Source organism: Ailuropoda melanoleuca, chromosome 2, assembly GCF_002007445.2.
Source record: "Ailuropoda melanoleuca isolate Jingjing chromosome 2, ASM200744v2, whole genome shotgun sequence".
In the NCBI taxonomy this organism is placed as follows: domain Eukaryota; kingdom Metazoa; phylum Chordata; class Mammalia; order Carnivora; family Ursidae; genus Ailuropoda; species Ailuropoda melanoleuca.
This window is the reverse complement of record NC_048219.1, coordinates 157,168,528-157,182,317: the sequence shown is the minus strand read 5'-3', so window position 1 is coordinate 157,182,317 and position 13,790 is coordinate 157,168,528. Positions and strand designations below refer to the sequence as shown.

Genomic DNA, 13,790 nt, shown 5'->3' with positions numbered 1-13,790 from the left:
TAAGGCTTAATAAATGTGAGCTATTACTATTTATCATTTTACCAATAATAAAACAGTCTCCCGGGAGTTAAGGCACTTGCCCTAGGTCTCACAGACAGTGACAGGACTGGAGCTCCAGTCTCTCCTTCTAGCACCCGCCATACTGCCATCCAATCATAACACCAATGCAGGCCCGAGGTCAGGCCTTCATTTCCTCCAAATCAAACCTCAAATATGGCTTTGCCCAAAACATTTAAATTAATATATTATAAATATTATACAAATATTTCAAGTACTGCTGAGTGCCTGCATGATGAAACCACTCTCTAAGCCTGGTAAGTAACAGATGAAGATGTGCCCATTTTCCAAGTTCTAAGAGGAAGAAATTTTCCAATCACCAAAGGTTTTAAAAGCGCTGAGACAGGTTGAAACTGGGGAGTTATCACCAAAAATGATTGTTTGGAAAAATACGATAAAACTTTCCAAGAGAAATTAGACACAACAATTCTCTCCAGCCTTGTGAGATTGCTCTTTTTCACCAGCTTTATCTAGCCTTCTAATGCTGTCTCTGTTCCAAACACCAAAGCTACACTCTGGGAAACATACACAATGTGTTCTTCACATCTCCTGAAAGGTCCACCTTTTCAGTGAGCCCAGTAGGCAGAGTCCACTCATGGTGAACCACCTGTACACTATCAAGTCTACGTGACTCGACAGTTGCCAGGTCAGGGAATCCCTCCTCCTTTCCCCACCTGGTCTTGGTGGGATGGGCAGAGACGGTAAAAATGGTTCCTTTTTCACTCAAACATTTATGGGCCTGGGTTCTCTAGGTAAAGAGCCATCCTCTTCCTACTTCCAACTCTAGAAAAAAATTTGAATTGTTCATCAAGCTAACAGGTGGGAAAATGACCCATCACTCTCTTAACTACTATTATTTCTAGAAATGAGACTGGGTACTAGGCTGAGAAAAATCACATTTTTTGTTATGTGTGCCTGTACCATCTGAATTATTTTTTCCAAAAGCATTTTCCAAAAGCACAATTGTAATTAAAAAAAAAAAAAAAGACTTTTTTAAAGCAGATTTTGAAAAGAAAAAAAGATCGGAGAATGGCCGGGTAGCAGGAATGACATTAAAATGGATGTCTGAACACCAGTCCTGCTCTCGGCCAAACTCCCCATGAGCTTGTTAAAGGACCAAGCCTCCTGTGAGCCTGTAGACCTGGCCGACACCCCAATGACAGCCTGGTAAAACCCTGAGCAGAGGACCCGGGTGAGCCACACCCAAACACCTGACCCACAGAAATAATGAAGTAAGAAATGTATGTTATGCAAGTTGCAAAGTTTATGCAGCAATAGAAAACTAATACGTCATTAATGCCAAATTCCCAGGAATACATCCATACCCATAAGTTATATAAATGGAAAGTGTTTTTGAAACTACCAAAGGGTATATAAATGTTAGCTAGTATTAGTCATTTACTTTGCACTATTTTAAAATGAACAGATTGTGCACTTCTAGTTGTATAACTTTGATAAAAGCATCTGATTTCATCCTTATGGGAATCCTAATTCTAGTACTAACTTCTAAAAATTAAGGCAATTTTTACTAGACTTTCAAAGCAGTCACTTTTACATCTACAATTAGTTTAACTTAAGATCCCAAAATTGGACTAATTCAGCCCTCTATATCTGGATGATCCCCAACCCAACAATTCAGATAGAAAACAAACTAAATCGACTTGTCAGCACCGAAAATACTTCTTGTCAGAGAACAGACACCTTGGTGCTTTAGTTTCCAAATTTGCCCTGAGCCTTGTTCTCGCCTAAATTGCAGCTTTCCTGTTCCTGAACAGAACCACAGTCCTGACCAGCCACCCTAAAAACAGAATCGCGTCTGGGTGAGTCTCCTACGTGACAAGTCCACATGAAATCCTGCCACCATTCCGTCTGGCCGGGGGGTGGGGAGGCAGGAAGAAGGTCTGACCAAGGCAGAAAGAATACAGCAGAGCAGTGCTCGGTGAGGTCACAACCAGCATTTCCCAACACTGACCCCAGACTGCTAGACCGAAAGGCAAATCCTGCAACTTGTCCCAACCGAAACGGCGCTCTGCCAGGAAGGAGGAATAAAAGCAAACAGAGTCTTTGACCCTGCCTGTTACTCCACCGGGCCAACATTCCCTCTCTCTACGCTCACCTGATCCTCCTCCACGTCCAACCGAACGGCTCTTACTGCAAAGATCGCATCAATGTCTGGAACTGTCCCAGATTTAGGGACTCTCCCTGGCCACAAACAGGATGAGGAACCAACTCAAGGCTTCGGTGCATGAATCCACCTCAAAGCAAAGAATGGATATTGCTGGAGTGTGCACTGGAGGAGCTTTCATAAAAGTATCTGATCCCTCTTTACAGGGATCCCCATTCCAGTACTAGCTTCTAAAAATTAAGGCAACTTTTACTCAACTTTCAAAGCAGTTGCTCACAGTTACAATTGGTTAAACTTAAAATGCTAAAATTGGACTAATTCAGCCCTCTATATCTGAATGATGTGCAACCTAGAAATTCAGATAGAAAACAAACTAAATGTACTTGTCAGCACCAAAAATACATATTATTCAAAGGGCTGCAAGGAGCATATTAGACAAAAACAAACCCATATGCGTTACAGAATGGAATAAAACTGAATTACTTTGGAAGCAAATTTCTCAACAAAATTTCTCTGAAGTGAATGGACTTCAACTATATTCCCAGAGTCCTTGGGGCACCTATTTACTCTTCTCTGCCATTAGGAGTTCTTCAGTAGAAAGTCTGAGAAGCATGAGTGCACTTAAAGCCTACAACTCAAACGATAAATGCTTCCCATGGGACAGATCCTTTTGGTACCAACATCCATACAGCCACTTCATTACAAACTCCCTACCAAACACATGATGGGTTTATAGCAGTGACCACGTCAGCATTAATCCCCTTTCTTTCTCTCCTCCTCTTAATATGTTAATCAATATATCTGGTTGGGTATTCACCTACTTGCATACAGCCCATCTACTCTGGAAAAAGTTGGCCCTACCCCAATCTTAGAGGTGGACATCATTTTCTTAAGCCACCCAGTTCATTCTGGTCACCAGACCACAGTCAGTGCTTCAGGAATGTGTGTGTGAATCAACTGGTCTACCCAGAGATGCTTCTGGTTTATTATGACAGGATCACAAGGGATTCTACTTCCAAAGTCCGCTGGCTAAAGCCAGAAAATCACTAACAGTTATGAATGCTCTAGAGAGTTGATAACTTATATCTAGAGGTCACCCAGTCCCTTGGGAGACCTCTGTGAAGTCAGGGACTACTTCTTATCTCCAGATATTGGGGGTGTGGGGTGATTGGACAGATGGCAGGATGGAAGAAGAGGGTCCCCTGATCTTGAGCTGGTTCACAAAGGAGGCTGCTAAGTCTGTAGGGATAGCCAGAGTTCAAAAGTCTGGGCCAAGGTCTTTCCATTTGTTGGCACCCTTAGCAACCATGGCTTCTAAACATACAAATGATTATTCAGTTTGTTCATGTGATGGATCGTCGTGGACCATCACCCACTTTTACAGTATATAACTGTGAGCCTACAAAAGAGATTTTTTTTTAAAAAAGCTGCGTTTTCATTGTCCAGGCAACAATTTTAAAACAAGGTGAAGTACAAGACAGTAAAATATTACATGTCCTATTAACTTGGCCTCTGGCATCAGGCTAAACAATTCTGCAGCGACCTATGAACAAAAGCAAAGCAGGAATAGTATCAAAATAAGGGCCAGAAACAGATTTCTCAAGGGTGGTATATATGACATATGGGGTTGCAGAGGTGTGGTGATCAAATTTAGTGTATAGTATTTTTTCTTAATTATCAAAAACAATACATGCTTGACCTAATGAGTTCTATAATACAGAGATCTAAAAGGGTAACCCTTCCCTGTCCCCCATATCTCATCCCACCCTGCTGTGGGGCCCGACGTTAGCATGCCTTTCTCTACGTGCATACAAGTATACAAACACACATGCACATCCATAAACCCATTTTAAAAAAAGGATCATACTATACGCATTGCTCTATAACCTTTTTTTTTTTTTTTTGCTTAAAATAGAGAATCCCTAACCTTCCAATATGGTGTTTGTTTAGTTATAAAATGAAGGCACACATCTCATGGAAATGACAGCCCTCACATACCTTGGAAAACATTAATTGATATGAATATCTGGAAGCAGAAAGCCATTTTCTGCTTTTGTTTTTGTTATATCAGAAAGGGCATTCCTCAAACGGTTAGAAAATAAAATTAGGTGGGGCTGAAACCCAGACATTTCGCCTGCTGAAGACCTATGAACATTAACATTTGGCGTTTTGTTAAAAAGGGGATTGTTTTATTTTAATGGGCACAAAAAATCAGGTATATGAATGCATGTAATGTGCTGCTCTCCATCCCGTTTTCAATCCTGCTAAAAGCGATCTGCGTTTCTTTGAGCCAAAAAGAAAAATGATCAGCAGCTTTACTTACGATAGAATTGATTCTTCCTATCTCCATCTCAAAGACCAATGTTTAAAAGTCTGTCTTTTACTGGATATCAGACCACACTTTCAGTGAAAGCCGCAGAGCCGCACAGGTTTCCCACCTGAAAGCCGAGCCGCTCCACTCTGCGGGAAGGTGACACCAGCCCGGCTGCCAACCAGACGGCACCTCCTCCCTGCCCTGCAAAAGCGTTTTATACCTTTTCTGTTTCAATCAACATTTTACATAACTACACGTCTGAACTTAGGATCTGGTTATCACACCAATATTCCAAAAGCACTATCCACACATCTCAAGTAACTGTCAACCTCCCTACTTCCAGCAACACAAATCAAAAAGATAAAAAGTTCCAGTCCCAGATGATGACTACCGTTTCCTTAGGAAATGGAATTATCATGGGGCGCCTGGGTGGCTCAGGCTGTTAAGTGTCCAACTCTTGATTTTGGCTCAAGTCATGATCTCAGGGTCGTGAGACTGAGTCCTCGTCAGGCTCCACGTTGTGTGTGCAGCCTGCTTAAGATTTTGTCTCCCTCTGCCCCTCCCCCACCCAATAAAAAGAAATTAATTACCTGAAGTCATCCCTAAAATATAATTGGCTAACTGGAAAGGAAAACTGCATGTGGCATAAAATAATAGAGCTTTGCATAGCACTTTTTAAAATATATTTGTTCCACAAAAGTAATAATTGATCATACTCATATCGGTTACAAGCGCTCTATTTATTTATATTTCTTCTTACTGTTCCCACATTGACAGAGAGAAAAATATGAAGCATGTCCCAATTCATCTCCAAATACAGATACACTATAGAAAGGTGGGAAAAGAACTCAGGAGCGAGGCAGAATCTAGTAAAACCACTTTCATCCAATGCATCCTGTTTCCTTCTCAGCTGCGGGGACAGGGCAGCAGCGCCCCGTCTTCTTGGTTGAGTTACCAACACAGCTCTACCTGAAGACATGCAAACGTCTGGGCTTAATGCAAATCCCTAAAAAAGCTGCATATGAGTGTATTTTTTACTCATGTTTTAAATATATGTAAGGAACTTGATAGGTAAACTAACAATATGACATCCTTTAACAAAGAATTTTTACAACATAAACCTTCTCCTTCTATTATTGTATATCTTCACGTGTTTTCATTTTTGTACATGACACTATCCTTCCGTGCAGCAGAACAGGACTATTCCCAAACCTCCAGGGAGCAAACATATATCCTTCTCTGATCGTCTGCTTCTGTCTCTCTGCTAACGACAAACGTCAACAAGGTTCATGTCTTTTTTGACAGTTCACTGCCTTGCATTTTAATGGGTAGCTTCTCAGAGGCTAGAATGCTAATGTTATGAAGGCATCCAAGAAGATGCCTATGGATTTTACAACTCCTCCTGTTATCTGTTCCTCAGAGGACAGGAACTCGGTACCCGACGGCTTTACAAGGCCTCCAACACCTCCAACGATACTCTGCACACAGTCGGCACTCCATAAACACCATATGGAAACTTGACTCTAATCGATATTACTCACGTGCCAAATGAGCAAACACAAAACTCCTTCTGAGAGTTTAAACAAATACCTCTGAACTCTACTACACAAAGAGAAAGAAGAAGAGTCTAGAAAAGAGAAGCCAGCTCTCGGCCGCCAAACCCAAAGTCCAAACCCCACAGGTGACCTCTGGTGTGTACTCACGTATATCTCATCGTGGTCAAAGCGCTTCTTGAGGTTGTTGATGAAGGTCTCCTCAGAGAGAGGCTCCAAGAGAACCATATCTCCAACCCCAATCATATTGTCCAGAAGTGACGTTTTCACCTCCATTTTGGCCATTGTCTCTTCCTGTGGGAAAGATGGGGGGGGAAGGAAAAATTTAAATGGGCAAAATTATTCCAGATGCATTCTTAGCACCACTAGAGAAATGAAACACCGGTAGTTTCAAATGGCACTCATCTGCCTCTCGAGCACCGTAACCTCCCCTCCAACCCACGTCAGGAGGCCCGGGGCTGGCTGCAGTCGCTGCCAGGCCGCTGGAAGCCCCATACGCTCGACCCTCCCTCCCAGTCCACCATTCCAGGCTACGTCTGTCTACAGAAGAAGCCACTGGGAAACCAGGGTCTCTGTTTTCTTTTCTTTTAACTGAAGTATAGCTGACATACAATATTATATTAGTTTCAGGTGGACAACATAGTGATTCAACATGGATGCACGTTACAAAATGCTCACCACAGAAAGTGTTCTTACAGTATTGTTATAAAGTTATTACAGTATTATCGATTATAGTCCCTATGCTGTATTTTTCATCCCTGCACCTTTTTATTTTGTAAGTGGAAGTCTGCACCTCTTTAGACCATCCCCTCTCCCAGCCAGAGGTTGCAAAACTCTAGCAAGAGGACCCAACCCACCCCTTTCAACCAGCCCTTGCATACCAATGTCAGACTTCAACTTGTAAGAACCTGCTTCCCTCAAGATGGTATCTCTCAGTACTCCATGATGAAACTCAGAATGTATTTTCCCAGGAAACAGTGGTTTTAAGATGATACTAACATTTGAGTACTTGCTACCTATCAGACACTGTATCCAGAACTTCATATGCCTTCATTCATTTCATCTTCACAAAAACTCTATGAGGTAGCTACTGGTATCATTATCCCCATTTTAAGATAAGGAAGCTCAGAGAGATAAGAAATTTTGCTTATGATTTCTTAAGAGTGCGTTACATTTTGTGTTAAAGAACTCAATCACCACTTCTAACTCGGCACCTATGGGGGGAAACCTCATTGCAGGCGTCAACCCTTACTCATAAAGGAACACAACCCTGTTGTAAATCAGAGGTTGCCTATATAACCTGCCAAGACTGACCTCAACGTTCTTCATTCTCACCCCAACAGACACACCACTACAACGCCGAAATCAAACGAACATGCAATGAATAGACCAGAAATACTAGTTTCCCTTCAGCCGGGTCTGCGAGCCTACGAAGGGGAAACAGACACACTACAAAGGCAGCATTCTCCCCTCACCACTAACGTGAATGGTGCCGCCCTAAAGCAGAATGTTAAATCCCCATGCCCTCAAATCTGATCGCTGTCAAGAGTCCTAAACTCCTTTCAAATATACGAACATAGGAAATTAGAGTGTTTTATGTCACTTTTTCTAACATTACCAGGATGTACGATCACATTCATCTGAGACATTCCCTCTAAATGCTTCTGACACAGAAGACAATTGTGTATACTTTCAGCAGACTAATACTAAACAATACTTCAGGACACTAATAAATACTCAGATATATTCATGCCCCTAATACTGAGGGGAAAGTACATTTACTTCTTCTCATTAAGGAGTCACCCATGCATATTACACCTTACACAAAGGTTGGTCTGCTTGCTTAGGATAGCAATTTAAATACATGTCTTCCTATTCTAGCCTAGAATATCTAGTAGGTCTCCTACAGGCAACAAACTATATTTACTTGGGCTATTTGCAAGAGAACTGCAATGGGGTGAGAATTATATAACTCTTTATTATTAATTACTGTGATTTATATGAATCCACAAACACATCCTTTACTGCTGACCCTATTAGAAAAAAAAATTTTAAGTGTACACTGAAAAAGCCAGAAAAGAGAGACCAAAAGCAGCAGAGAGGAAAGGTCTCTTATAAACAAAAATAACCCACTAAGGAAGTATTTAATATTCAAAAGAAGAAAAATGGAGTTAACTTTTTCATTAACATATACTTACTTATTTCACGCCAACTACACCCAGAATAAATGGCCCTAGGTATCACTAAAACCCAAAAACAGAATGGTTTCGTGCATTTTGAACGAGGCCAGGCTCTGTTTTAAAACAAAACGGGTGGGAGAGGGGACACCTGCTGCTCTCTGGAGAAGCAGACTCCCAGGAGAGCAGCTGGTCTCATGCCAAATCCATGGAAAGACGTGCACGGGAATAGGAACATGAGTGCCCAACCTCTGTCACAATAAATTAACATTGAAATCAAATTTCAAGTTCTCAGACTCATGAAATGCCAAAAGCACTCTATCTGCGATGCATTACATATAATTTGGCAGATGAGGGAAGAAGGTTTAGGGATTAAGGGGGAAGTCAACTTGAGAAGGGTTTCAAAAATAACCACCTCAAACCAGCAATTTAAATTAAGCAAAGAGGCTGAAAGGGAACTCTCTGCCCCGGGGGCTGGAGCTGAAGTCTATTTATGGAAACTGTGGAGGAAAGACAAGGACCTCACTGCAGGTAACAATAATTAAGCAATCTTTCTCTGTAATTAAACCTGTTTTACCATCTTTTCAAATACAAGTTTCAAGCAGGTTTGTATGGGTTCTAATTTTTACACTTCTATCCCAACTTCATAATCCAAAGTGGGGGAGAGGACAAAACAAATGCTGAGCTACAGGGAATTGGTATAAGTGAAAAATTCTGAAAACAAAACCTTTGCAAACCAAAACACACCAATAAAGTAAATCAGCTGAGAAGGTGATACCAGCATTCAGTTATCCAAGCATAGTTTTGTTTCATTTCGGATTTGTTTTGTCTTTTTTAGCATCCAAGTACTTTGGGGGAGGAAACAGTGACACCCACACCACCCCCTTCATTCTCAGGGTAAAAATGGACACAGAGAAAAACGGCATAGAGGCACTTCCCTCGCATCCTACAAATGGACCAATTCCCCTTACTGTGACTACTGGATCCATCCTTGGTTTGGCTCACAATCACTGACTCAGTATTTCCATAAACTATCAGAGGAAGTCAAATGGGAGAATCCAATGAGCACGTACGTAAAGCACTGAGGATACATGTTATTTGACACATATATGTCTATCTTCAACCTTCCCAAGACCTCCACAGAACCCCATGTTGTTCTAAGGAAGTCAATTTTATCCCATGTGCCAGGAATACAGCACACAATCTAGACTGAGGCAATCAACACACTACCATATTCCGGCCACTGTAATCGATTCAGGGCCGGTCATACCAGCCAGCCTCAGGCTTTGGCTTGGTATATTAGGACAAAGGCTCTCTCCACCTCTGGATGGCAGGATTTACAGATGTGATACATGAAACCGCCATGGCCATGTCATGTCTGCTTTCGTGGCGGGGGCTTGGGGGAGGGTTAGTCTGAGGAGGATGGCAACACATGGAGGAAAGCAGGGTAAAAAAAAATAACTGAGAATTAGTGCAGGAGCCCTAATGACATCACAAACCTCTAGATCAAATTGCAATTGAAACCTGCTCCACAGCTCCTAAGTCTACACACACAGAGGCCAATTAGTTCCCCTTATTGTTTAAACTGTTTGAGTTGGATTTTCTATTATTTGCAATAGAAAACATCTTCCCTAATAGAAGAAGCTGGTACAAGGAAGTGGAGTGTTAGAAGTAACACACAAAGGAGCACGGACTGGCTTAGCCAAGGCCACAAGGTGGAGCGGGAAGGGGGGGGAGCGTGAAGACCTACTATCTTGGACTGGCAAGATCATCACCTTTGATATGTGATAGCGAACAACTGATTAAAACCGTGGTTTGGGGCACCTGGGTGGCTCAGTCAGTTAAACATCTGCCGCCTTCAGCTCAGGTCATGATCTCAAGGTCCTGGGATCAAGCCCCGCATTGGGCTCCCAGCTCACCGGGGAACCTGCTTCTCTCTCTCCCTCTATTGCTCCCCCTGCTTGTGCTCTCTATCTGTCTCTCTCTGTGTCAAATAAATAAATAAAATCTTCAAGAAAATAAAAAATTTAAAAAAAATAAAACCGTGGCTTGTCGTGCCTTATGCCTTGGACCTTGTGCCTCCAACTTGATAGAATTTAAGAAAAATTCAGACACTGGAGTATGTGTTGGCTACTTAAGGGATCTACAAGAAAAAGACAGGCTTGCTGTGAAACTGGCCTGTCTGAAAGCCAGAGCAGAGAACAGAGTGGGCTGCTAAATGGAGTCACTCCAGCTGGAGGTGGGAAACGCGGAGGAAACGTGACCTGTCCTAAGCGCCACCTGTTCTGTCTCCATGGCGTGAGGCAGGGATAGCACTCCACCATGAAGATGTAGCACAGGAGGGGCATCATCCACTCTACTGCTCCGTCCACTTCTTACTCCTCTGGGGGATTCTACGAACCAAGAGCTAAGACACTCTGCAGACCATCCACAGCTAGATCCCACTGCCAGGAGACAAGTTCTCAGACCAAGTTCTAGGTTCAAACCTCGGGAGTTGGCAGTATCTCTGATGTGGTTACTAGTCCATGGAAGCAAAGAAATCTAGAATACCAAAACACTTTTAAGGGATCTATGCAGCCAAAGAAGTGTGGCTGACAGGACTTAACAACGACTTGATCCTTAAGAGAGTCAATCCCAAGACCTCCAACTCCTAAGAACCACCACAACAAACCACTATGCATGGCAGCCCCTGCCAAAGCATATTCTTTTCATAAGCATAAGTACAGTGAGAAAGGTGTATATGAATGCTGGGCAGCCAAAGGGGACAGCCACTGTTGACATTTGTCTTTATCCAGTACACAGTCCTACTCCTACTGGTACCTAATCTCCCTCTTAGGGAGTCCCCAGTTACCTTATGATGACAAGTAATCTACTGAGAAGAAGTACCCAGTTCCCACTGCAGAATTCGGAGGAGGCAGATGTGCCGTCTCCACCCCAAGGAGAGCCAATCACATGGTCCTGGGATCGGGAGTCCTGGGTGATGGTGAAAGCTGGGGGTGACGGCGGCGGGAATACTCATCACTCACTGTAGCAACGGCCACAGCATGAAGCCCAGGAGGTCCCGGAGCCAAGGCTTCTGCTATGGATCCTGCTGCCCAGGCCTCCAGCCTTTCTTTGGTTCCTGGCTATCTTCCAAGCCCGTATCCTTCCTGGTCTTCCAACCTCTCGGCAATTTTTTGAGTCTCTACATCCTTCCTGCATTGCACACAGTCGGGATCCCTAACTGACAGGAACGCTACGTGCAGGGCCCAACATACAGGATTATAGCACTGTTACAGCTTCATTATTATGTAAAGCCTAACCTTTTTCTCCCAGTACTGGTGAAAGCAATCTACAAAGTACTATCATGGGAGTGGCCTTTGGAGGAAGCACGGAGGAGCCTACAGGAAGGAAGGGTCTCTTTATCTAAGGTGCTGATCTAGCCCAGCCACCAGCCCACCTGCTACTGCAGGGATGACTCCACGGACACCCCAGCTTTCCACCTGCTTGTCCATCCAAGAAAAACAAAATATATGATTGCAACTCTTCTTTCCCAGACCTACTCTCATCTCATAAATTTCCAAAGTTACTACCTATATTTCAATGTATACCAATTCATTTACTGGTATCTTCTCAGTGTAAAAATACCGCTTAAAATATTGAGAGCATCATTTCAAAAAGTCCTCAAAATCCAAAAGAAAATGCAGCATAAACATTCGAAAGCATCCTAAAATGCCTACGTGAAGCCTCATACTTAACCTTAAATTACAAGCCACCTACAATGTTAATGTCATCTGTGCTCAGAGTCAAGACCAGCATCTCCAAGCCAAGAGCCCTGCACACAGACACAGCCAGACCAGACGGCACATCCCTGAGAAGTGCATGGTCATTCCATTCCGTATCGAACAGCAACAGTGAAAAGCTATTCCAAGTTAATAATTGATTAATTTACTAACAAGTGAATAACAATTAAGAAAAGATGAAGGAAAAGCTAAACTAAGGCATCCAGTGATCTCCCATGTTATTCAAAATTCTTAGGCTAACACAGATGAGAACAAACGTATATATTTTAAGTTGAAACAGTTTTACTGTAAAATTGGAAAGGACATTCACAGATCACAACTGAGGGTGCGGTGATTAACAAGGATTAATATCAAGTCATTAGCATAATTTTAAAGTTGAGGGAATTTTTAAAGCAAAGCCATAAAAACCACTTGGCTGGAAAACTTACTGAGAGCAGAGCTCTATTGCTTTGGCAGCTGGAAATGAGGACGTGGAAAACACATCTATTATAAGGTCATTAGCAGTATAGCTCAGAGGCAGCACCTTCCGGGAGTCTTCTTAGCATAGTAACAATGGTCCCAATCTGACCCTGGTTCCACTCTTGACCTCCTTGCAGGGGGGTCATGTATGCATGATAGCCCCTTTTTCTGGAGAATCAGCTCTTTGGCATCAGGAGTCATAGCTTATTCTCCCGCATTTCCCCAAAGGCACAGTGCGCTGCCCTAGCACATGGTAGGCATTCAGAGAAACACAAAGGGGAAACAAGTACGCAAATGTACGACTGACAACTGAATCGTTCAATAATGCACGTTCTTGCAGCTGCCATGGTTGGTCTGACCAGAAGGCAAAAAATGACTGCAGCCTCCAGCCACTTTGATCCATACCTCTGAAAACATAATATTACCCACAAAGGACAGGAAACAGAATTGAGCCATTTGACTCCCAAAGAGATCACTAAAGCTTTTAAGAATAACATGAGAAGCACATTTAAGTAACCAAACTGGGCCAATGTGGCAAGATTTCATGAACAAAATAAATCTCAGCAAATCCTGGTGGCAAAACAAAGGCAAAAGAGGGGCCAAGTCTATAGGATGTGGTTCAGTACCTAATACAATGAGCTTAAATGACTAAAAAAAACTGGAATTTCCTTCCTCGATCTTTTAAAATAGCACACATCTCCTCTCTGAGAGCAGTTAGATTACATTTCCATGCAATTCAGCTCAACCACCACTTACAGGATTGAATCCTGTTGGTCTCTATTATTGTGTTAAGTGCTCTGGACACACTGAGAATCATCATGGCATGTCCCCCTCCCCACACCACCCCCTCCAGGAGGTCCCAGCCCAATAAGAGTCAGGAAAAGAAAATAAACCACTTTTGAAATTTCAAATGACCTTTTAATGATTAAAAACAACACATATTCACTATATGGAAAAAAAATCAGAAAATGTAGCTGAGCAAAATACAAGCCAAATTTAACACCCTCACATTTTAGTCTAAATCCTTTTGAATTCATCTGAATCCTGATGAAACCTGATTTTTATAACCAAAGAATTGGCCATCGTTTCTGGTTTGATAAATTTTGATATAAACTTTGATACATTTCTAAATTTTGATATATGTTTGGCTCCAGGTAGGAATGTGAAACCGATCTGGAAGAGCTGTGGAACTTAATGAAGGTACACCAATAATATCCCCACCGCTTTTAACCGGTGGGTCCACTCTGGGGTATAAAGGCAGGGATTCAGAAAGATATTTGCACACCCATATTCAAAGCAGCATCATTCACAACCGTCGAGAGG

General features: G+C 42.4%; 1 protein-coding gene across 4 annotated transcripts in view; it reads right to left on the bottom strand.

Annotated features, from left to right (window-relative positions):
* MYO1B (myosin IB) overlaps positions 1-13,790 on the bottom strand; it is a 174,364-nt gene that overhangs the window by 136,694 nt on the left and 23,880 nt on the right. For all 4 annotated transcript variants that reach the window (XM_002917994.4, XM_011223385.3, XM_002917995.4 and 1 more), the window contains exon 2: positions 6,200-6,343. In XM_002917994.4, coding sequence (XP_002918040.1) covers positions 6,200-6,334 — 135 coding nt within the window. In that variant the 5' untranslated portion in view covers positions 6,335-6,343. The remainder of the gene's footprint in view (positions 1-6,199; positions 6,344-13,790) is intronic.